Source organism: Rhinoraja longicauda, chromosome 26 (assembly GCF_053455715.1).
Source record: "Rhinoraja longicauda isolate Sanriku21f chromosome 26, sRhiLon1.1, whole genome shotgun sequence".
Taxonomy (NCBI): Eukaryota; Metazoa; Chordata; class Chondrichthyes; order Rajiformes; family Arhynchobatidae; genus Rhinoraja; species Rhinoraja longicauda.
In genome coordinates this window covers 31,354,255-31,380,521 of record NC_135978.1, presented here as the reverse complement: position 1 = coordinate 31,380,521, position 26,267 = coordinate 31,354,255, and the positions used below count along the sequence as shown (strand labels likewise).

The window sequence follows — 26,267 nt, the reverse complement described above, 5'->3', positions numbered from 1 at the left end:
CGCTGGCAACGTTAACATCGCTGCTGGACAACGACTCCCACCCCATGCAGGACACTGTCACTGCACTGAGTAGCTCCTTCAGTGACAGACTCCTTCACCCCAAGTGCGTGAAGGAGAGATATAGGAGGTCTTTCCTTCCCGCTGCTGTGAGACTGCACAACCAGCACTGCTCCCAGCAGACGAGTCAACAATAACAGCTAAGAACATACAGAAAACTGATGACAATTTATCCTTGTCTTACTTTTATTTATAATGAATGATCTCTTGCTATCCACTTTGCTGCTTTTACACTGTAAATTTTCCCGGTGTGGGACGAGTGAAGGAATATATATATATGTGTGTGTGTGTGTATATATGCATATGCACATACATGTCAAATATGGCAGAGGCATGTATTATATGCAAAATCATACATAGCACACACAAAATATTATAGTGTCATGTGAGTGTTTTATATTTTTGTAAGTCTCATTTGCACTATCTATGTTTGGTTTTGCGTATAATACATGCCTCTGCCACATTTGACACTGACCGAGTTTATTTGTAAGGCTACCTTTTAATGTCAGTAGAGTATATGAGATTTTTTAATGGATTTTGCTGTGTCACAATTACCCAGATTTTCTAAAAGATTCTTGAATCGTACGGGGGGGGGGGGGGGGGGGGGGGGGCAGGTTATGGGGAGAAGGCGGGAGATGGGGTTGAGAGGGAAAGATAGTTCAGCTATGATTGAATGGCAGAATGGACCAAATGGCCTAATTCTGTTCATAGAAACATAGAAAATAGGTGCAGGAGTAGGCCATTCGGCCCTTTGAGCCTGCACCGCCATTCAATATGATCATGGCTGATCATCCAGCTCAGTAACCTGTACCTGCCTTCTCTCCATACCCCCTGATCCCTTTAGCCACAAGGGCCACATCTAACTCCCTCTTAAATATAGCCAATGAACTGGCCTCAACTACCTTCTGTGGCAGAGAATTCCACAGACTCACCACTCTCTGTGTGAAGAAATGTTTTCTCATCTCGGTCCTAAAAGACTTCCCCCTTATCCTTAAGCTGTGACCCCTGGTTCTGGACTTCCCCAACATCGGGAACAATCTTCCCGCATCTAGCCTCTCCTTAAGAATTTTATATGTTTCTATAAGATCCCCCCTCAGTCTTCTAAATTCCAGTGAGTATAAGCCTAGTCTATCCAGTCTTCATATGAAAGTCCTGCCATCCCAGGGATCAATCTGGTGAACCTTCTCTGTACCCCCTCTAAGGCTAGAATGTCTTTCCTCAGATTAGGAGACCAAAACTGTACACAATACTCCAGATGCGATCTCACCAAGGCCCTGTACAACTGCAGCAGAACCTCCCTGCTCCTATACTCAAATCCTCTTGCTATGAATGCTAACATACCATTCATATCACTTATGAACTTATGAAAGCCTTATTCACCTCAGTGAGGTTATTGTTTTTGAGGATGACACAAACCTTGGAAGTGTGGTAAAAGGCAAGGAAAATAATGGACTGCGAAGAAGACACAGGTTAAGATCTATCATCTTAAATCTGTCATCTCAGACTGAGATGCTGGTGGAATTGTTCACTTGAGGCAAAAAAGGTTGAGAGGATATTTGATGGATCATGACTGGAATGGATGGCACAGTGGTTCATGTTAACAGACACGAGGAACTGCAGATGCTGGTTTACAAAAAACCCACCAAGTACTGGAGTAACTGGTCAGGCAGCATCCGTGGCGAACATGAAGGTCCGAAGATGGGTCCTGACCCGAAATGTCACGTATCCATGTCTGCCAGAGATGCTGCCTGACCGGCTGAGTTACTCCAGCACTTTGAGCTCACATCAGCAGATAATTTATTGAGGGGGATCACACATTTAGAAGATGCAAGAGGAATAACTTTGTTTAAATGTTGAGAGAACATAAGAACCTAAGAAATAGAAGCAGAATTAGTTTGTAGAAGTCTTCAAGCCTTCATTCAAGGCCATGAATGATCTTTCACCTTCGAGGTCCATTTTCCAACATTTGCCCCAAATCCTTTGATTTGTTCAATGCCCAGAAATCTGACAGTCTGCTTAAAATGAAAGCAACCACTACGCTGCTACTGCCATCTAAGTGGAGAATTCCAAAGGTTTACAACTCTATGGGTAAAGCAGCTTCTCCTCTTTCCCTTCCACACCCCCCCGCTTCCCTTTCCACCTCTATTCCTTCCTCTAGCTTCACGTTTCAAGTCTCTTCTATCATTATCTCACACCTTTTGTCTTTTCATCTCTTGGCCTTTGTTCAACAATCTGCCAATTAACCGCTCCATCCCCATCTCACCAGTATCCAGCTATCACCTGCCTGTCTTTGTCCCGGCCCCACCGCTTTCTTCCGGAAACATCACAATCTAGTTTGGGAATAGCTCTGCCCAGGACAGGAAGGCTCTGCGGAGAGTAGTGCATTCGGCTGAACGCACTATGGGAACTACACTCGCCCCCCCCTGCAGGACCTATACATCAGGAGGTGCAGATCCAGAGCCAGCAACATTATGGGGGACCCCTACCACCCCAGCAATGGACTGTTCCAGCTGCTACGGTCAGGCAAACGCCTCCGCTGTCACGCTGTGAAAACAGAGAGGATGAGACAGAGTTTCTTCCCACAGGCCATCAGGGCTGTTAACTCTCATATCACCAGGGACTAATTTAATTTACTGTATTAATTTATTTTTTGTGATTTAAATGTTTTTAAATTCTGTTATGTAGTTTTAGTACAATCTGCAGGCGTTGCCACTTTCATTTACCTGCACACCTTGTACATGTATGTGACAAATAAAGTTGACTTGACCCCCCCCTCACTGCAATCAGTCTGAAGAAGAGTCCTGACTCAACGTCACCTGCCCACGTTCTCCAGAGATGCTACCTGACCTGCCCTGTTACTCCAGCACTCTGTGTCTTATTCACAGTATTTCAAGATCATGTTAAATAACATAGCATGTTAAATGCTATGCTACAGTCTGGCGGTCTCATGCCACTGCCAAAGTTACAGAGATCTTGTGGCCAGGTGTGTTTCCTCTAGTAATCAAGATTAGAGTAACATGACTACCAATTCAGGCTCTGCTTTTGTTCCAATGATCTAGATAACAGTTAATCATAATAATCTCTGTCAAAATATCTCGTGTGAAATCCTAAATATGAAATTCATTGTGAAAGGTCCAAAATCTGATGACTGCATTGCTAAATTAATAACAAATGTATATCTGCAAACCAGGATTATAAGCATGATTCCTGCAGTAGAGATAGTGAACATCTTGGAGAAACATGGGGCTGCTGTTGCCGTTTACACGAAAGGACACAGAGTGCTGGTCGAGCAGCATCTCTGGAGAACATGGATAGGTGATATTCTGGGACAGTAACATGGATAGGTTCACCAGGTTAATTCCCGGAATGGCGGGATTGTCGTATGTTGAAAGACTGGAGTGACTGGGCTTGTATACACTGGAATTTAGAAGGATAAGAGGGGATCTTATTGAAACATATAAAATTATCATATCATATCATATATATACAGCCGGAAACAGGCCTTTTCGGCCCACCAAGTCCGTGCCGCCCAGCGATCCCCGCACATTAACACTATCCTACACCCACTAGGGACAATTTAAAAAAAAAACATTTACCCAGCCAATTAACCTACATACCTGTACGTCTTTGGAGTGTGGGAGGAAACCGAGGATCTCGGAGAAAACCCATGCAGGTCACGGGGAGAACGTACAAACTCCTTACAGTGCAGCACCCGTAGTCAGGATCGAACCTGAGTCTCCGGCGCTGCATTCGCTGTAAAGCAGCAACTCTACCGCTGCGCTACCGTGCCGCGGTATTAAGGGATTGGACATGCTAGAGGCAGGAAACATGTTCCCATTGTTGGGGGAGTCCAGAACCAGGGGCCACAGTTTAAGAATAAGGGGTAGGCATTTAGAACGAAGATGAAAAACTTTTTCACTCAGAGAGTTGTAAATCTGTGGAAGTCTCTGCCTCAGAAGGCAGTGGAGGCCAATTCTCTGGCTGCTTTCAAGAGAGAGTTAGATAGAGCTCTTAATGATAATGGAGTCAGGGGGTATGGGGCGAGGGCAGGAACGGGGTACTGATTGTGGATGATCAGCCATGATCACATTGAATGGCGGTGCTGGATCAAAGGGCCGAATGCCCTACTCCTGCACCTATTGTCTATTGATAGGTGATACAGTGCCCTCCATAATGTTTGGGACAAAGACCCATCATTTATTTATTTGGTTCTCAACTCCACAATCTTTGTTCTCCCTCTTCCTGTGTCCCTCCTCCTTTTTCCCTTCCACACCCCCTGCTTCCCTTTCCACCTATATTCCTTCCTCTAGCTTCACATTGCTGTGAATTTCTACATGGTGAAAGCAAAATGTATAAAAATGACCTTTATTAAAATCTGACAATGTGCACTTTAACCACATGTAATTTTTTTTTCTATTACAAATCTCAAATTGTGGAGTACAGAGGCAAATAAATAAATGATGGGTCTTTTATTCACAAAGTGCTGGAGTAACTCAGCAGGTCGGGCAGCACCTCGGGAGAGAAGGAATGGGTGACGTTTCGGGTCGAGACCCTTCAAGCTATTATGGAGGGCACTGTATTTTGGGTCGGGATCCTTCAGGCTATGAGCTTAATGTTCTCAATCCTCCTTCACCCCAATAGCTTTTTAATTGAATTTTTTTACTATGTCACAATCTAAGCTTTTTCAGTGCTCCATTTCAGCTGGTGAGATGTCTGTATTGAAAATCATTTCTGTAATTGCTTTTCCCTGATTTGAACTGATGTTACCAAATTTCTAATTTTACCCTTGCTTAAATGTTTTAGATAATTTTTTAGGGGGGTGGTTGGGTTTGGTCCCGACTACAGGTGCTGTCTGTACAGAGTTCGTACGTTTTCCCCGTGACCTGTGTGCATTTTCTCCAGGAACTCCGGTTTCCTCCCACGCTCCAAAGACATACAGGTTTGCAGGTTCATTGGTTTTGGTAAGATTGTAAATTGTTCCCAGTGTGTGTAAGATAGCGCTAGTGTGTGGGGATCGCTGGTCGGCACAGACTTGATGGGCCGAAGGTCCTGTTTCCATGCTATATCTCTAAACTAAACTAAATGATTAGATTTTATTTTAGAATTTTAAGAGATACAGTGCAGAAACAGGCCCTTTAACCCACTGAGTCTATGCCGACCAGCGATCACAACAATAGCCAATTAAGTTACAAACCTGTACGTCTTTAGATTGTGGAAGGAAACCAGAACACCCGGAGAAACCTACGCAGTCACAGTGATAAGGTATAAACTCCTACAGAGAGCACCTGTTGTCAGGATCGAACCCTGGCCTCTGATGCTGAGAGGCAGCAACTCTACCGCTGCACCACTGCTGCTCGAAACTGCTGATCTTTGATATGTATAAGGTAAAAATAAAAATATTGTCACCATGTACACATCTGCTGATGGATATTGCATGTGCTGTTATCTTATCCTAGTATTGCAACTTTCTTTAAGTAAATTATGTGCCCCTCTTGTCTCTTCACGTGAGCTGAACCATCAGTCAGTACCATTTGCTTCTGCGCACAATAAAAGCTGAACATTTATTTATGTTCATAAATTTGGACTGAACTATGACTTAAACTTGTGACCCTCTTTAACCTGTGGGATGTTAATTATGTGTTTAAAAAAAATAGAATCTTACTTTAGACTTTAGAGATACAATGTGGAAACGAGCCCTTCGACCCATCGAGTCAATGCTGACCATTATTACTATCCTACACATATTAAGGACGTTTTCTTTACAGAAGGCAAGTAACCTACAGACCGCTACGTCTGGTGCTGTAAGGCAGTAGCTGTACCATCATACAAAAGGGTCCAAATTACAAGGATTATCTTTAGAGCTAGTGCTATCAATGAGGCTTCCAAGCTACAAGGATTAATCAAAGATCCTGTTATTTTTGGGCTCTATTTAATCAAGTATACATTTCTAAAAATGTTTGTTGTCTTCCCTGTGAAATCATTTTACGGACAAATCCTCAGTTCTTAGATTTGTGAATTGCACACTCTTATTTCACTCTTATTTCGTGAACAGATAATTTTTTATTTGCAATTGAATATAAAAAAATATTCAGAATGTCTGAAGTTCCATCAGTATAGTCATGTGAAAACTGTATTGGGTTGTTGGCATAACTAATTTGAATTTTGAGTTGGCAGGAAATTAAGCCCAAGATCCTGTAAGGTTGTGTTGCATTTTGGTATCAAGTTGCCATCAATTTCATTGCTTCATATGGGAGGAATTAGCCTTTATCCCAATATCCTGATTTCACCTGCGCATTTAGTTGAATACACTGCTGAATTCCACTGCTGAGACTTTTTAAGAATTTGAGGCATTTCTTTGTTCATCCGTCTTCTGGTGTAAACCATCGGTGGGAAGGAGGGCCAGTTTCCATGCTGTATCTTTCAATCAATTCAAACGGGGAAGATAAATGATCTGTAACTTAGAGATACTGAATGCCGAAAAAAAGAAAGGATTCCATGTCCTCAAGCCACGATCACTTCAAGAATTCACAAACACTCGCATTTGAATTTATATACTTGAATACCTTTAACTTTGTTTGGGAAAGTGCCATTGTGCTCTATTTATTGTACAGCTTCTTGGATGTCGTGCCAAGCAAAACCATTCACCTAGTAATGATGTAAAATGCATTGTAAATCTTGTGCTTTGTTTTGGCAGACGGTTGGATGATAACATTCGAACTGTGGTAAGAGGGCAAACCAATGTAGGACAAGATGGCCGACAGGTAGGCAACCTCACATTATTTGTGCTTTTATTGTCTGTATACCGTGTACAGTTTTCTACTTCAATCACACCTGAACAAATATATAGGAGGGAACTGCAGATGCTGGTTTAAACCAAAGATAGACATAAAAAGCCGGAGTAACTCAGCAGGACAGGCAGCATCTCTGGAGAGAAGGAATGGGTGACGTTTCGGGTCGAGACCCTTCTTCAGGCTAGTTAAGGATAAGGGAAATGAGAGATATAGACGGTGATGTAGAGAGATAAAGAGCAATGAATGAAAGATATACAAATAAGTAACGATGATGAAGGAAACAGGCCATTGTTAGCTGTTTGTTGGGTGAAAATGAGAAGCTGGTGTGACTTGGGTGGGGGAGGGGTAGAGAGAGAGGGAATGCAGGGGTCACTTGAAGTGAGAGAGATCAATATTCATACCACTGGGCTGTAAGCTGCCCAAGCGAAATATGAGATGCTGTTCCTCCAATTTTCATTTAGCCTCACTCTGACAATGGAGGAGACCTAGGACAGAAAGGTCTGCATTGGAATGGGAAGGGGAATTAAAGTATTTAGCAACCGGGAGGTCAGGTAGGTTCAGGCGGATTGAACGAAGGTGTTCAGCGAAACGATCGCCCAGTCTTCACACCTGAACAAATAACCTGGTATGGACTTGTTGATGTGTAAGAAGGAACTGCAGATGCTGGTTTATGCTGAAGATAGACACAAAATGCTGGAGCATTTCAGCAGGACAGGCAGCATCTCTGGAGAGAAGGAATGGGTGACGTTTCGGGTCGAGACCCTTCTCCAGACTGAGAGTCAAGGGAGAGTGAGACTAGAGATATGGAGGGGTAAGGTGTCAAAATCGCACAGATTTCAAACACGGGTTTTCAAATACACAAAATCAGACAGATCAAAGCAGACGATGATCAAGGAAATGTAGACTTGTTGGTAGGATTAATTATCACGTGGATAGTTTGAATTATTAGATTTTAGTCATCTAGTTTTGTCCACAAGCAACTATCTGGAGGTTTGCTTGTAAAAATGAGCTTATTTCCAACCCAAAAGACAGTAATTGTCTTGGTATTTTCCAGCCGACAGTGATTGATTGATTGATTGATTGAAATATCCAGCGTGGAAACAGGCCCTTCGGCCCACTGAGTCCACACTCGCCATTGGTCGTCCATTCCCACTTGTTCTACATTATCACACTTCTGCATCCGTTCCCTACACACTAGGGGGCAATTTACAGAGGCCAATCAACCTGCAAACTCTCACATCTTTAGGATGTGGGAGGAAACCGGAGCACCCGGAGGTAACCCACATGGTCCCAGGGAAAATGTACAATATAGACAGGACCTGAGGTCAGAATCGAACCTGGGTCTCTAGTGCTGTGAGGCAGGAGCTCTACCAGCTGCAACACTGTACCACACTGAAGCTGAAGAAGCAGCCGCAATTTAAAGAACTATGAAGATGCCTCAAGATATCGGTTGAATGGAACAGTAGAAATGAACCCAATTATAGTCTAGCCAAAACATATGGAGAGTCAAGCAGGAACACTGTTAATTTAAGTGGAACAAAATCTTTAGCTTGGAACTGAAATTTGTCTTTTTGTCCACGCATTCTTTTCTCTCTCTTTCCATCTTCATTTACACTTGTCTTTTTTGCCACTTGTTCAATATTTTATTTAATGTTCGGTAAAATATTTTCTTTTCTCTATGTTCTCCATTTTCCTGCTTATTCTCATGGTGTTCATTAAACATGGCCTAGTGGGACTAGCGTGGATGGGGCATCTTGGTCGGCATGGGCAAGTTAGGCCGAAGGGCCTGTTTCCATGCTGTATGACTGATTCTCAATTCGATTTATTTGTTCAGTTTTCTGTTTATAAATCACAGGATCCATTAGTTGTTACTGCAAGCTGACAGATAATTAGTGTATAAGTCGATTTTCGACATATAGTTTGGAGATACGGCACGGAAGTAGGCCGTTTGGCCCACCGAGTCCGCGCCGACCAGCAATCCCCGCACACTAAAGCTATCCTGTATACTAGGGGCAATTTACATTTATAGCAAGCCATTTAACCTATAAAACTAAACATCTTTGGAGTGTGGGAGGAAACTGGAGATCACAGAGAAAACCCACACAGGTCACGGAGAGAACATACAAACTCCGTACAGACAGCACCCGCAGTCAGGATCGAACCTGGGTTTCTGGCGCTGTGAGGCAGCAACTCTACCACTGTGCTGCCGTTCGTGATCAGAATAAAGCAGAAGATAAAATAAAAATAGAAAATTGCTGAAGGATTAAACTTGGTAGATTTTGATTAGTTTATATTTAGTTATTTGAAAAATGGATGAATCCTATTTCAGTTGCATATTACTTTGCAAACCACAGTCATCTGGCACTGAACTAACATTGGCGGACAAGATTAAGATACAAAGCATTTTATACTGGCTTCTACATCCTTCATTGCTTAGGTTATTACGCTCGCAATCATAATCTTTGCATTTGTTTCCATGCAATCGGGTTTTATGACACGCCTTTGTAAACGAAATAAAATGTAACAAATATATTACCCATGAGTAATATAATCAAGGGGGCTATTATGCAATTTAATTAACGTTAACAATAAAAACATATACAAGATGAAAACAAATATAATATGATTCCTTTGATAGACACAAAATGCTGGAATAACTCAGCGGGACTGGCAGCATCTCTGGCGAGAAGGAATGGGTGAGGTTTTGAAATGTCACCCATTCCTTCTCTCCAGAGATTCTGCCTGTCCCACTGAGTTACTCCAGCATTTTGTGTCTATCTTCAGTTTAAACCAGAATCTGTAGTGCCTTCCGACACATGTAGTTCCTTCCTACACATATAGTTCCTTTGCATCTGTGCACAGGGACTGATTGTAGACTTTTGAGGAGGAAGGATGAGAACCCATAAACCTGTCTATTTTAATGGGACGATTGTGGAGAGAGTCAAAAGCTTCAAATTCCTAGCGTGCATATCTCTGAAGATCTTTCCTGGACCCTGCACACTGATGCAATTATAAAGAAAGCACATCAATGCCTCTACTTCCTGAGAGGGTTACAGAGATTCAGTATGTCAGAGAGGATTCTCTTGAACTTCTACAGGTGTACAGTAGAGAGCACATTGACTGGTTGTATCATGGAGGGAGAGATAGATCAGCCATGATTGAATGGTGGTGTAGTCTTGATGGGCCAAATGGCCTAATTCTGCTCCTATCACATGATCTAATGATAGTATTAGTTTTTATAGATACACCATGGAAACAGGCCATTTGGCCCACCAAGTCCATGCTGACCACCCATACCCACGAGCTCAATCTTATCCCTTTTTTGCCTCCACTTTCTAAACACTAGGGGCAATTTTACTGATGCCAATTAAGCTACATACTCTCATGTCTTTGTGATGTGGGAGGAAACCATAGCTCCCGGTGGAAACCCACGCGATCACAGGGAGAATGTGTGAACTCCACACAGACAGAACCTGATGTCAGGATTGAAACTGGGTCTAAGGCGCTCCACCAGTTGCGCCACCGTGTCGCCATAGCTGGATTATATGGGATAGTTGGTCATCATCGGCGGTCACTGGAAGCGAGTGTGACTGTCCTCTCCACAGAGGACGTCTGTGCGTGACTTTGTTTAACGTGGGGAGACTGGTGCACAGACAGCCACCTCACGGTCCTTGACAGATCTGGGCCAGGATCCAGTGGCGTGGAGTCCAAGACGACCGGGGACCCTTTTCTGCTGCAGCTTTCATCCGCCTTCCCAGCTGTTGTAACGCTCCACTAAAGTCAGCCATCATCCTCCACCTGTTCCACCGTTGAGGTCTTGGTTGGATTGCTCTTTGTCAGGGACGTTTTCCTCTCGACCGTACCGCCATGGGTGACCCTACCAGGAGCATAGCTCCAGACGGCATCGCTCTCAGGACCACACAAGCTTCTCCACCACGACAAGGTGACAATCCACGGAGACAGATAGTTGGTATCCGAAGAATGAAGAAAAATTCCCCAATAGTCATTATTATAGCTTCTGTTACGTGTGGTAGTAATTTTTGAACTGATAATTTTGTGCTGTTACGTAATATTGGCGGCTTCAAATTGCTCTGCAGCACCGCTAGAGTTCCTTTTAATTTAACATTATCTGATTGCACACCAGGTTGTGAGAGAGTGTTTAAAAAATTCTACGGAGAAATATGGAGCCTCATCAATGTCTGCCATACTATGTTTGTGAATTTGTATTGTACGGGTTGTTGGGGATGCTTTGAAAGCAGGTCTTTATTCATGGCTAGCACTCCCATCATTTTTTTGGTGCTAAAAATGTTCTTTCACACAATGATTGGTAGTGCAAATAGTGTTGAGTTACATTTGGGTAAACAGCTTGCATCGAATCATGAAGTGAATTAAAAAATCTGGTGCAATTTTAACATTGATATCATCTCTTAGTTTAGCTTAGAGATACAGCGTGGAAACAGGCCCTTCGACCAACTGAGTCCGCACCGACCAATGGTCACCCGTTCACACTGGTTCTATGTTATCCCACTTTCTCATCCACTCCCTACACACTAGGGACAGTTTACATAAGCCAATTAACTTACAAACCTGCACGTCTTTGGAATGAGGGAGGAACCGGAACCAGGAGAAAACTCACGTGGTCACACAGGGAATGTACAACGTCTGTACAGATAGCACTTGTAGTTGGGGTGGAACCTGGGTCTCTGGTGCTGTAAAGCAACTGCTCTACTTCTGCACCCTGCCTTGGGCCTGTTGCTTTTCTTTCATGATTTGAGTAAATTTGAACCAAATTCCCGTACAGACAAATCGCCTGTCAAATTTGCTCACATATTGCTTTTCAAATTCAATAATTTTCACCTTTTCTAAACATATGCTTTAACACAGGCTTTCAATTCATCTGCTTTAGTACCTTGTGGAATTACTAGTAATGTTTAATGACAATCTATAACTAGCACTAAACTAACACCTTCCATTAATTTATTATTGTGTCCAACATCTTGCACCGTTTGATCTAATGCTTCAATGACTGCTATGCGAGCCATTATACATTCATCAATAAGTTTACAATCTTTAACTTTTTTTTTTCCTTTGTAGTTTCCTGTCCGATCTTACAGGTTGAAGTTTTCACATTTGTCAAATTTGAAGCGGGTTTAAAAGCTGAACGTGCAGTTTCCTAACCCACCCCCTGCCAAAAGTGTTAAAACAATGCCTGATACCATGGTCAGGACAGTTGTGTTTTGTCTTTGAACTATAGCCAAACGTAGATCAATAAGGAATGCTTTTGCTGATCCTCAAGAAGCATTGGAAAAAATAGATTCCTTGGTCATTATAAACGGTCTCTGTAATATCATCCAAGGCATTTTTCTTTCTATCTTACCGAACTTGGTTCTTTCTGTCAGGTATATTTGTGAACCATGGTTGGCCTCCCTTAGAAACTCGGTGCACACATTTTTATTTATCTTTGCAGCTCAGGTAGAACAAAATTACCTGGGTCCACCCAAATATTTAGTGACTTAAGTGTGGATGTGAGAAAAATCTCACCAATTTTCAATTGGGGAAAATTAAAACGAATCTGGGGGCTAGTGGAATCAAGAGAGGTTGGGCACAGGTTACTGATTGTGGATGATTAGCCGTGATCACAATGAATGGCAGTGCTGGCTCGAAGGCCGAATGGCCTACCCCTGCACCTATTTACTATGTCTATGTTTCTATGTTAGTCCTCCTTTGGGCTATGGCGGGCTTCCCTCGGGGGTTTTAGAAAAACTAAGAGTGCAGTGCAGAGGTTGAGCAGGCTAGGACTTTATTCATTGGAGCGCGGGAGGATGAGGGGTGATCTTACAGAGGTGTATAAGATCACGAAGGGATTAGATCAGGTAAATCCACACAGTCTTTTGCCCAGAGAAGGAAAGTCGAGAACCAGAGGACATAGATTTAAGGTGAGGGGGGAGAGATTTAATAAGAACATGAGGGGCAACTTTTTTTACATAAAAGGTGGTAGGTATATGGACGAGTTGCTGGAGGCGATAAATGAGGCAGGTACCATCATAACGTTTAAGAGACTTTTGGACAGGTACATGGATAGGTACATGGCAGGTTTAGAGGGCTTTGGTCCAAGCATGGTGAGGTAAGACTAGTGTAGATGGGCATGTTGGTTGGCGTGGGCAAGTTGGGCCAGAGGGCCTGATTCCTCGCTGTACGCTGATGACTCTATTGCATCCCTATGCTATGCAGACACTAACTTGAATGCAACATTTCAGATGTCGAGGTAGTTTTGTCACTAAGCTGCCCAGGCAACAGGCACAACGTTCTCACGACTCTTTGAAATATCCCATATTTTTGGCAAATAAACCCAATATTAAAACAATGAGCTCAGAAGAAAATCTCAGCAATGTACCTCAAAAATAGATCTGAAAAAAGCTCATCAATTTTTGATGGGGAAAAATCAAAATGAAGCCCTCTTTGGGAATGGAGAACCTTTTATGGGTGTTTCAGGAAATCTAAGAATGCGCTAATGTCCTTTAGGAGGTGACATGGTGGCGCAGCGGTAGAGTTGCTGCCTTGGAACGCCATGAACCGGGTTTGATCCTGAGTATGGGTGCTGTCGGATTTTCTACCTGTGTCCTGCATGGGTTTTCTCCGGGGTCTCCAGTTTCCTCCCACACTCCCAAGGTTTGTAGGTTAATTGGCTTGGAATAATTGTAAATTGTCCCTAGTGTGTGTTGGATAGTGTTAATGTACGGGAATCGCTGGTCGGCGCGGACTCGGTGGGCTGAAGTGCCTGTTTCCGCGCTGTACCTCTAAAACTAAACTAAAATTTTATGTCCATGAATACACCTTGAGTGGGTGTAACCCTACACCCCTCTCCTAAGCGGACCGCCTTGGCATCTTGGGGATGCCTCCCGCAGCCGACCTTGAGGTCCCTCTCCTACTGGCCCACTCCTTGCGTCCGCAGTCACCAGCAGCTCCCTCCTCGACTATCCAGTCTTTGGGACTTCCGAGCTTCTCCCTGCAGGCTCTACTTCGCAGCGGTGAATGGGCCTGCTGCCACATGTGGACCTTCGTTCTCAAGGCCACCAGGTCTATGTTAGTGAAGCAGCGAATAGTGAAATGCCTGGATAGAGTGGATGTAGAGTGGATATTTCCACAAGTGGGAGAGCCTAGGGCCAGAGGTCACAGCCTCAGAATTAACGGACGTTCCTTTGGGAAGGAGATGAGGAGAAATTTCTTTAGTCAGATGGTGGTGAGTCTGTGGAATTTATTGTCGCAGTAGATTGTGGAGGCTAAATTAATGGATATTTGTAAGGCAGATATTTGGATAGATTCTTGATTAGTACGGGTGTCAACGGTTATGGGGAGAAGGCAGGAGAATGGGGTTGAGTGGAAAGATAGATCAGCCATGATTGAATGGCGGGGTAGACTAGATGGGCCGATTGGCCTAATTTTGCTCCTATCACATGTCCTGATGAACTATGTTCTTGGCCAGCCGCTGGGTCTGCTTTTGCAAGGTCACACGGCGCGTGTAAGATGCATTGTGCAACATCAGATATTTGAATAAAAACATTGAAGGTCTGGGAATCGATGCCACTTTTGCTTTGGCAATCTATTTCTCATACATTGTGTGTAGTGCACATGAGAAAATCACATCCCTGTGGCCCCAGAAGAAGTTGGCACGGGTCCATGCGTATTAGTGTTATGCATGTTGGAATTTTGAACCCATTACTTCTGGGATAAGGGAAATGCGGCTATTGTGTTTATCTTTCATATCTCAAGCTGGTCTTTATAATCTCGCTGATATCACCAAAGAGCATATTTTCTCAATGTTGATGTTGGGGGCTGGTGAAACCCTGCAAACCTCTGGAGAGTGTATTAGTGATCTCCCTCCCTATAATGTTTATATTTTAGATACGATAGTGGCATTTAAGAGACTTTTGGATAGGCTTATAGATATGGAATGATATGGGTAAGGTCATAAGTTCTAGAGCAGAATGAGGCAACTCGGCCCATCGTCCACTCCACCATTCAATCATGTCTGATCTATCTTTCCCTCTCAACCCCATTCTCCTGCCTTCTTCCCATAACCGCTGACACCCTTGCTAAGCAAGAATCTGTCAATCTCAGCCTTGAAAATATCCATTGATGGCCTTCACAGCCATCTATGCTATGCATTCCACAGATTCACTGCCCTCTGATGAGATAAATTCCTCCACTTCTCTTTTCCAAAGGTACTTCCTTTAATTATGAGGCTAAGGCCCCTGGTCCTGGACTCTCTCACCAGTGGAAACATCCTCTCCACATCCACTCTACCCAGACCTTTCACGATTCAGCACGTTTCAATGAGGTCCCCCCTCATCCTTCTAAACTCTAGCGAGTACAGGCCCAGTGCCGTCAAACGCTCATCATACGTTTGATAGACACAAAAAGCTGGAGTAACTCAGCGGGTCAGACGGCATCTCTGGAGAAAAGGAATGGGTGACGTTTCGGGTCGAGACCCTTCTTCATCATACGTTAACGGGATGATCCTGGGATCATTTTCGTAAACCTCCAAATTATTTTCTCCTCTAGGGGTTCTGTTAGATCCTCTTTCACTGCTCCCTCTTTTTTTTCTTAAATGGTAGCTTTTGAGAGACTTTAGGATAGGCACATGGATATGCAAGGAATGGAGTGACTTGGATTATGTGCAGGAAAGAGCTGCAGATGCAGGTTTAAATCGAAGGTATACGCAAAATGCTGGAGTAACTCAGTGGTGACGTTTCGGGTTGAGACCCTTCGTCAGACTGATCAGTCTGAAGAAGGGTCTCGACCCGAAACGTCACCCATTCCTTCTCTCCAGAGATGCTGCCTGACCCGATGGATTATGTGCAGTCTGATTAGAGTCGGTCTTGGCATCATGCTTGGCACAGACATTGTGGGCCGAAGGGCTGCACTTTATGTTCTAAGGGGCGACCATTTGTGTGGCTGAATGAGACTGTAATTGATCAAAAGCTGTGTGGGAGACCCTTTGGGCCCAGATAACTGTACCCATCCCTGGAGATGGCGGTAATCCTGCAGGAAATTGAACCAAGAAAAAACAAACGAGGGCCAGCTCGGTTTTCTACACTGTCTTCGAAACGTATTACTGGTTCCAGATGTCCGTTTTGCTCAGCACAGAGCTTCCTTTGTTGAGTTAACTGTGGGGTGACAGTCATCCATTGGTTTTAGAGCGATGAATTAATGCCTCTTCTACAATCCCAGTGTCAGCAACAGACAGTAGATTGTTTAGCTCGAGCAGGTACTTCTCCGTGCTGCACATTCCCTTCCTATAATAATTCCCAAATGCATCATTCTAACCTTTCAGAAGCTGGCTTCATTTAAACTGATGGCAAACTAATGTTCCAGCTGCCTTGTTTTTAAACCAGCACCGTTTCATCTGATTTGATGATTGACACTGGTGAGCCTGCATTTATTGTCTACTCTTTGATGCCTAAATAGTTTAGTTTTAGTTTAGATAGACGGGCATGGACCTGTTGGGCCCAAACCTCTCCTGCGGGCCCGGCAACCCTCCCCGAACTGACGACCCGCTGGCGGCCGGGGAGTCTCCCCTGGGGCTGGGGGGGGGAGGGGGGAAAGGAAAGGGAAACACTCACCCCGACCCCGGGCGGCCATCGCGGCGTCCAGAGCGACCTGTGGACCCGTTGGGTGCAAAGCTCTCATGCAGTGGCAGCTCGACGATGACGGCCATTGCTTTGAACGGGACGAAGCCCCGGTGCACAACCAGTGAGCTTTGAGCGCACACGCGGATCCGGCGGCCATCTTACGTAAGTATTAGATCATAGGGCCCCAACTGCACAGGTGCAGACCCGTTGGGTTCCCATTGTGACGCAAGATGCTGTTTGCACATCGCAAAGTCGAAATATAGTAGGTCGAAGCATCGTAAGTCGGGGAGCATCTGTATTAGATCAACGGGACCCAACTGCACATGCGCGGACCCATTGGGTTCCCATTGTGATGTCGAACGCGGCTGAGGGGCATGGCAAGTGGAAAAGGGATATATTAAAGTTTAAAAAGTCATTTTTAAAGTTTAAAAAGTGAATAACTTTAAAAATATAACAACCATTTGAACCTCAGGCCAATAGTGAGTAAGGTGGGCCTAAAATTGTTGCGCTGTCGTGTACCGTTTTGGCTGTATATCGGGTATGAACAAACAAACATACGAATATACGAGATGAGAGTTTTCGTAATATATATAGATAGAATAGGTATATAGCGTGGAAACAGGCCCTTCGGCCTACTGAGTCCACGCCGGCCAGTGACCCTCGCACATTAATACAATCCTACGCACACACTTCAGACAATTTACATTTTATACCAAGCCAATTACCCTATGTCTTTGGAGTGTGGGAGGAAACTGAAGATCTCAAAGAAAACCCACGCGGTCACGGGGAGAACGTACAAACACCGTACAGACAACACCCGCAGTTGGGATTGAACCCTGGTCTCCGGCGCTGTAACGTAGCAACGCTACCGCTGCGCCACCGTGCCGCCACTAATTGAGATTGCCACCATTGAGTGGACCTCTTGACCACCGACGTACATTAAGCAGCACTAACTGGGCAGGTTTCCTTCCCCAACATATTATTGCATTTTACCGGGAGCATGGACGTTTACAAGGATTTTGATGATTTCGTTTTGCAAGAAACTGATTTGGATGTGGTGTTTTTCTTACGTGGAGGCATACAGCATGGAAACAGTCCCTATGGAGCAACTCGTCTCAATGCTGACCTAGCCCCATCCATCTACAGTAGTCCCATTTACCTGTGTTTGGCCCCTATCCTTCCAAACGTTTCCTATCCAAGCACCTGTCCAATTGTCTTCTAAATGCTGTTATAGTACCTGCCTCAACTACCTCCTCTGGCAGCTCATTCTATGTACCCACCACCCTCTGTGTGAAAAAGATGCCTCTTAGATCCCTATTACACTAGTTTTCTATTGTCCCATCCTACACATGAGGGTCAATTTACAGAGGCCGATTAACTTACAAATCAGCACGTCTTTGGGATGTGTGAGGAATCCAGAGCCGTTGGAGGAAACCCACGCGGTCACAGGAAGAACGTACAAACTCCACACAGGCAGCACCCAAAGTCAGTATCGCACACAGATCTCTGGTGTTGAGGCAGCATCTCCACCAGCCATGTCACTGTGCCACCCTAAAAGATGGAAGGTATTTATTTTATTTCCCCCTATTACACCCGACTTGGCCGAAAACAGCAAGTAAAATACTGTGCTAGTTAGTTAATAATGAAGAATATAAAACACCCAGTTTAGTTTATTGTCACGTGCACCGAGGTACAGTGAAAAGCATTTGTTGCGTGCTAACCAGTCAGAGGAAAGACAATTCATGATTACAGTTGAGCCATCCATAGTGTACAGATACACACGATAAAGGGAATAATGTGAATAACGTTTAGTGCAAGATAAAGTCCAGTAAAGTCCGATCAAAGATAGTCCGAGGATCTCCAATGAGGTAAATAGTAGTTCCAGACTGCTCTCTGATTGTTGATAGGATGATTCAGTTGCTTGATAACAGCTGGGAAGAGATACTGTCCCTGAATCTGGAGGTGTGCGTTTTCACACTTCTGTACCTCTTGCCTGATGGGAGAAGAGGGAGTGGCCGCTGTGTGACTAGTCCTTGATTATGCTGGTTGCCTTGCCGAGGCAGTGTGCAGTGTCAATGGAAGGGAGGTTGGTTTGTGTGATGGTCCTGGCTGCGTCCACAACTCTCTGCAATTTCTCGCCGTCTCGGCCCAAGTTGCTGAGTGTCCCAAAAATGTAGATAAAGGCACACGTTCTCAGTAGAACAAAATAGTTTCTGAACAGCTTCTTCTTCTTGCGTATGGCGTGCACAGCCTAAAGTTGTAGGTCAAGGGTAGACATCCTGGAGTATTATGTGCAGTTTTGGTCTCCTAACCTGAGGAAAGACGTTCTTGCCTTAGAGGGAGTACAGAGAAGGTTCACCAGATTGATCCCTGGGATGGCGGGACTTTCATATGAGGAAAGACTGGATAGACTGGGCTTGTACTCGCTGGAATTTAGAAGACTGAGGGGGGATCTTATAGAAACATATAAAAATCTTAAGGGGTTGTTGAGGCTAGATGCGGGAAGGGTCTCGACCCGAAACGTCACCCATTCCTTCTCTCCCGAGATGCTGCCTGACCTGCTGAGTTACTCCAGCATTTTGTGAATAAATCGATTTGTACCAGCATCTGCAGTTATTTTCTTATACTACTAGATGCGGGAAGATTGTTCCCGATGTTGGGGGAGTCCAGAACCAGGGGTCACAGCTTAAGGATAAGGGGGAAGTCTTTTAGGACCGAGATGAGAAAACATTTCTTCACACAGAGAGTGGTGAGTCTGTGGAATTCTCTGCCACAGAAGGTAGTTGAGGCCAGTTCATTGGCTATATTTAAGAGGGAGTTAGATGTGGCCCTTTTTGCTAAAGGGATCAGGGGGTATGGAGGGAAGGCAGGTACAGGCTACTGAGCTGGATGATCAGCCATGATCATATTGAATGGCGGTGCAGGCTCGAAGGGCCGAATGGCCTACTCCTGCACCTATTTTCTATGTTTCTATGTTTCTATCCAGGCCAGGGCAGCATCAGTTGCTGGGTGGATGGGCCTTGATGCCACCAGGGAAAAGTCTCAGTGAGCAGTCATTCACGATGGGTGGGATGGTCTGGTCTGGATATCTGCAGTCGCAAGCAGGGCTGTCTTGTCTGAACAGCCAAGACAATGCACGCACCAGATCAAAAAAGGCTTTTGCTAGTGGTTATAGCTTGCAAGGCAAGATAAATATTCTGAAATAATATTGGAAACATTAACAATTTTGTTTCAGTAGGTTTTGCAAGTGGAAAGGGGTAAGTTACGGGTAGTCATTCCTTAAAACTTGTGTTCTTGTATTTTAGTGCATTAATTCTTTACTGGTGGAGGGAAAATGTTCCCAATGTTGGGGGAGTCCAGAACCAGGGGCCACAGTCTAAGAATAATGGGGAGGCCATTTAAAACTGAGAAAAAACTTTTTCACCCAGAGAGTTGTGAATTTGTGGAATTCTCTGCCACAGAAGTCAGTGGAGGCCAATTCACTGGATGAATTTAAAATAGAGTTAGATAGAGCTCTAGGGGCTCGCGGAATCAAGGGATATGGGGAGCAGGCAGGCACGGGTTACTATCATATCATATCATATATCTACAGCCGGAAACAGGCCTTTTCGGCCCTCCAAGTCCGTGCCGCCCAGTGATCCCCATACATTAACACTATCCTACACCCACTAGGGACAATTTTTACATTTACCCAGCCAATTAACCTACATACCTGTACGTCTTTGGAGTGTGGGAGGAAACCGAAGATCTCGGAGAAAACCCACGCAGGTCACGGGGAGAACGTACAAACTCCTTACAGTGCAGCACCCGTAGGCAGGATCGAACTGATTGTGGATGATCAGGGGGTAAGGGGGGTGATGGTGGGGGGAGGTGAGAGTGGAGGAGAGAGAGGGCGTGTGGGAGAGTGGGAGAGTGAGAGTGGGGCTTGGGGAGCCATGATCACGATGAATGGCGGTGCTGGCTCGAAGGGCCAAATGGCCTCCTCCTGCACCTATTTTTCTGTTTCTATGTCAATTCTTTGTTTTTCTTTTGTGTGTCCTGGAATTGGACGGAGAATATAAAAGAGGCGTTGCTGCCACAAGGATTATATCTGTAGCATTCTCCGATGGTAGAATGATGGGAAATAGCTTAAAGTTGTTATACTTACAAAATTCTGGAGTGAATTGAGATTGTGAGAAGCCAAGTGGCATCATCCGATAATATTCTCACACGTTTGTTGGCCTGGGAAAGAGACGTATTTAAGTGTGGGAATGGAAGTAAAGTGGAACCAAGTTCAGTTTAATTCCTAACAAGCTTGCGAGCAGGAGTTTGGAAGGATCACTCAAAATGAAGTAAATTCACGCAAGTAGCTGACGTTATTTATTATCTGTGACAATTGCCCCGTGATTAAAATTAATTATTAAACGCTATTAAAGCAAAATGCCTCCATTAAATATCTTGTGCTTCATCTGTAGATTTGTCAATGCATAATTGTAAAATATAAAATGCAGATTTGCTTCAAGGCAATACATTTGTAGATAAAATCAGGTTTTTATTTAGTTGGCAGCTACAGCCTTTAACCAAGTGTTTTCTTATAAAGTGGCAGATTGGGTTTAAACAGTCGAGCAGACAAAATGTCACCAAAAAGGAACTGCAGATGCTGGTTTACACCGAAGACAGACACAAAATGCTGGAGTAACTCAGTGGGTCAGGCAGCATCTCTGGAGAAAAGATGAAGGGTTTCTACCCAAAATGTCACCTATTCATTTTCTCCAGAGATGCTGCCTGACCTGCTGAGTTACTTCAGCATTTTATGTCTATCTTTGGTTTAAACAGTTTAGCTATACTCACCTTACTTTTTGTTTTTCATATCTTATATTTTAGAGGCCAGATTAAGTTGTGTTTCCATCTAGCAATATTTGTTTTGTGTGAAAGTGAGAAGGGCTAGAGGAAAATAGTCTGGAAACATACTTTGACCGAGAAGTTCCAAACCAAACACATTTCAACCGTACGTTTGAAATGACGGATCTTTTGAAATTGGGATCAGGAGCTGTCGAGAATAACATTCACCTGTGTGACCTTGGTCTATTGTAGATTGTGTTTTTGCTGTGAATAAGAAGCTGATGCGAGTATTGACGTGGTTGTGTGGTAGTTGCTGATATCATTACTGTTGGAGTGGGTACGTGGCAACAGTGGGTTCAGGGTGAGGAGAAGTTCATCTGTTACCCCAGCCACCCTCATAATGGCATTTTGTCTCTCTGGAGGACAAATTAACATCGGAGTAATTAATAGGAAATGAAAATGTGATATTTGAAACTTTTGTTTATGTATTTTAAAACCTTATAATTCCCCCAGTATGTAGTGCTGGCGAATCTACCAGGTATTATCTTTATAATATATCTGTGATTGGGGGGTTGCATGAGTCACTGTGGAAGCAGATCCAAGTGATGAATTAGACTGAATTGCAAAGAGAGAGTATTATCCTACGAATCCTTACACACTGTGAAGAACACTGTGGTAAACCCTGGTGGGAAATAAAAGGGATCAGTGGTGGTGAATGTCCCAGAGGAAATCCAAGCGAGCTGTGAGGCAGCATTAGCCTCCCTTGAAATTAATATTGCAACCCTCGGACTGAGTTTAGTTTAGTTTAGAGATACAGCGGAAACAGGCCCTTCGGCCCACCTAGTCTGCGCCGACCAGCGATCCCCGCACACCAACACTATCCTACACACACAATAGACAATAGACAATAGACAATAGGTGCAGGAGTAGGCCATTCAGCCCTTCGAGCCAGCACCGCCATTCAATGCGATCATGGCTGATCACTCTCAATCAGTACCCCGTTCCTGCCTTCTCCCCATACCCCCTCACTCCGCTATCCTTAAGAGCTCTATCCAGCTCTCTCTTGAAAGCATCCAACGAACTGGCCTCCACTGCCTTCTGAGGCAGAGAATTCCACACCTTCACCACTCTCTGACTGAAAAAGTTCTTCCTCATCTCCGTTCTAAATGGCCTACCCCTTATTCTTAAACAGCGGCCCCTTGTTCTGGACTCCCCCAACATTGGGAACATGTTTCCTGCCTCTAATGTGTCCAATCCCCTAATTATCTTATATGTTTCAATAAGATCCCCCCTCATCCTTCTAAATTCCAGTGTATACAAGCCCAATCGCTCCAGCCTTTCAACATACGACAGTCCCGCCATTCCGGGAATTAACCTAGTGAACCTACGCTGCACGCTCTCCATAGCAAGAATATCCTTCCTCAAATTTGGAGACCAAAACTGCACACAGTACTCCATGTGCGGTCTCACCAGGGCCCGGTACAACTGTAGAAGGACCTCTTTGCTCCTATACTCGACTCCTCTTGTTACGAAGGCCAACATTCCATTGGCTTTCTTCACTGCCTGCTGTACCTGCATGCTTCCTTTCATTGACTGATGCACTAGGACACCCAGATATCGATGAACTCCCCCTCCTCCTAACTTGACACCATTCAGATAATAATCAGCCTTTCTATTCTTACTTCCAAAGTGAATAACCTCACACGAGGGACAATTTACAATTTTTACCAAAGCCAATCAACCAACAAACCTGCACGTCTTTGGAGTGTGGGAGGAAACCGGAGCTCCCGGAGAAAACCCACGCAGGTCACGGGGAGAACGTACTAACTGCATGCAGACAGCACCCGTGGTCTCTGGCGCCGTAAGAAGGGAGAGAGGAAAATGGTCTAGAAACATATTTTGACCCTCAAGGTCCAAACCAAACACATTTCAACCGTAAGTTTAAAACGATGGATATTTTGAAACTCTACTGCCACGCCACCTTGCCGACTGTGCTGCCACTTCCTTCACCTGAAAGATCATATGGGAATTTGCTCAACAGGGGAGTTTGAAGTCTCTGAGTGATGGAGTCATAGAGCACAGAACGAAGCCCTTCGGCCCAATTTGTTGTGGAGTCAGAGAGTCATATAGCACGGAAACAGGCCCTTTGGCCCAATTTATCCCATGCTGACCAAGATGCCCCATCTACTCTATTTATAATCATAATCATACTTTATTAGTCAAATATGTTTTGCAACATATGAGGAATTTGATTTGCCATTCAGTCATACCAATAAAAAGCAATAAGACACACAAAATACATTTTAACATGAACATCCACCACAGTGACTCCTCCACATTCCTCACTGTGATGGAAGACGAAAAAAAAGTTTAATCTCTTCCCTTCTTTGTCGGGGGCCTGGAGCCTTCCGTTGACGGGACGATCTTGGCTCCCGTAGCCGGCGGTCGGGTCCTTTGTGTCGGGGCGATCAAGTTCCTGCATCGGGGGGATCTCTGCTCCCCCGCGCCGGGCGATCTGACCTGGGTCCGGGCTGGTCAAACCTTCTGCGACTTTGGAGCTTCCCGACATCAGTCTCTACCTGAGACTGCGAGCTCTTCGATGGTGAAATGCTCAGGCCTCGGTTGGAGCGTTGATCCCAGGCATGGTATCGCAGGCTCCGATGGTAAGTCCACGCCCCCGCGGTGGGGCTCAAAGTCAGTCTCGAGCGAGGCCGCCAGCTCCATGATGTTAGGCCTCAGAACGACCGGAGATACGATCCTGAAAACAATTGCATCTCCGGCAAGGTGAGAGATTGAAAAAAGTTCCCCCCTCCCCCCTCCCTCACCCCCCCCCCCCCCCCCCCCCCCATAAAGCAAACCAGGGAACATTAACACATACTTTTTAAAACACAAAAAATAACAAAAAAGACAAAAAAGACAGACAGACAGACTGTTGGTGAGGTTGCCGGCGCCACCCGGTTCTATTCCCGCATGTCCGCCTTGGCCCGTATCCCTCAAACCTTTCCTCCCCCTGTATATGTCCAGATGCCCTTTAAATGTTATAGTACCTGCCTCAACTACTACCTCTGGCAGCTTGTTCCGTGTACACTGCCCTCAGTATTGAAAATGTTGCCTCTCGTGTTCCTATTACATCTTTTTCCTCTCGCCTTAACCCTCTGCCCTCTGGATCTTGATGCCCCTACCCCGGGTAAAGGATGTGCATTCACCCTTTCTATTTCCCTCTTGATTTGATACACCTCTATAAGATCACTCCACCTGTGCTCCATGGACTATTCCCAGCCAGCCCAACCCATCCCTACAGCTCAGGGCCTCGAGTTCTGGCAATATCTTTGGAAATCTTCTCTGCAGTCTCTCCAGTTTGGGACTAAGATGGAAATCTTAACGTGAATGTTTTATGGGATTTTTCTGTCAGCCGTGCCATAACAAGCTTTAAGAAAAGCACTTACTTTTCAAGAAAAGTGGTGCTTTTCACAATCTGATTGTCCCACAGTACTTTATATTTAAAGGAGTACTTGAATAATTACACAGTAAAATAAAACAGTATTGCACAGGAACACGCCCTTTGTTCCAATGTCTGTGCTGAACATGATGCCGTTCATAGGTTCTCGGAGCATAATTAGGTCATTCGGCCCTTCAAGTCTACTCCGCCATTCAATCATGGCTGATCCGTCTTTCCCACTCAACCCCATTCTCCTGCCTTTTCTCCATCACTCCTGACTCCCTTACTTATCAAGAATCTATCTATCTCTGCCTTAAACATATCCATTGACGGCATCCGCAGCCGTCTGTGGCAATGAATTCTACAGATTCACCACCCTCTGACCAAAGAAATTCCTCCTCATCTCCTTTCTAAAGGTATGTCCTTTTATTCTGAGGCTGTGCCCTCTGGTCCTAGACTCCCCTAATAGTGGAAATGTCCTATCCGCATCCACTCTATCCAGTCCTTTCACTATTCTGTAAGTTTCAATGAGGTCATCTTTCTAAACTCCAGCGAATACATGCCCCATGTCTTCAAACGCTCATCATATGTTAAACCATTCATTCCTGGGATCATTCTTGCCAAGTCTTATCTGCCGGCAGATGATGCATATCGCTCCATTCCCTGCATATCCATGTGCCTATCTAGAAATCACTTGCGCGCGCGCACACACACACACACACACACACACACACACACACACACACACACACACACACACACACACACACACACACACACACACACACACACACACACACACACACACACACACACACACACACACACATTTTTATGTATAGATACAGTACACATACACACGCATGCATATATACACTCATGCGCATACACACACACACACATATGCACACACAAATATATATATATATATACACACATACATATATATACAAAAAACAAACATCTGTCTGTCTGTCTTCCCGTCCCTCCATCTTGTATATATATAAATGTATCCGTATGTATCTATATATTTATTTCTGTGATTTTGCCAAAACGGTAAACCATAACTCCACAATTTTTGTGCCACCTTAATCACCACTCTCGTGGCGACTGTTTACAACAAGTTTTATTTAAATTGGTCTTATATTTTTTAAGTTCTAGAGGTTTTAAAGTTAAAACATTTAATTTCTAGCCGATTTCTTGCGACTGTGAGAGATGAGTCGCGCCCCCCCCTCCGCCGGTACAATTCATGCAAATATATATATAAATATATTTGTATGTATGTATATCTCTCTGAGAGACGTGTGGACCTGCAGCCAAAACGGTACACCATAGCGCCACAATTTTAGCGCCACCTTAATCACAACTGTCCTGGCGATTGTTTATAACAAGTTTCATTTAAATTGGTTTATATTTTTTAAGTTAGAGACATTTTAAAGTTTAAAACTCTCATTTCTAAACACATTTTTTCAAAGTGCTGTGTGTATGACATCACCAGAGGGCACGCACGGCTTCTCTCCTCACTTG

At 44.4% G+C, this 26,267-nt stretch overlaps 1 protein-coding gene across 2 annotated transcripts in view; it reads left to right on the top strand.

Moving 5' to 3' along the window:
• The window catches only part of vps53 (VPS53 subunit of GARP complex), a 328,676-nt gene that overhangs the window by 21,213 nt on the left and 281,196 nt on the right, over positions 1–26,267 (top strand). For both annotated transcript variants that reach the window (XM_078422197.1, XM_078422198.1), the window contains exon 4: positions 6,752–6,818. In XM_078422197.1, coding sequence (XP_078278323.1) covers positions 6,752–6,818 — 67 coding nt within the window. The remainder of the gene's footprint in view (positions 1–6,751; positions 6,819–26,267) is intronic.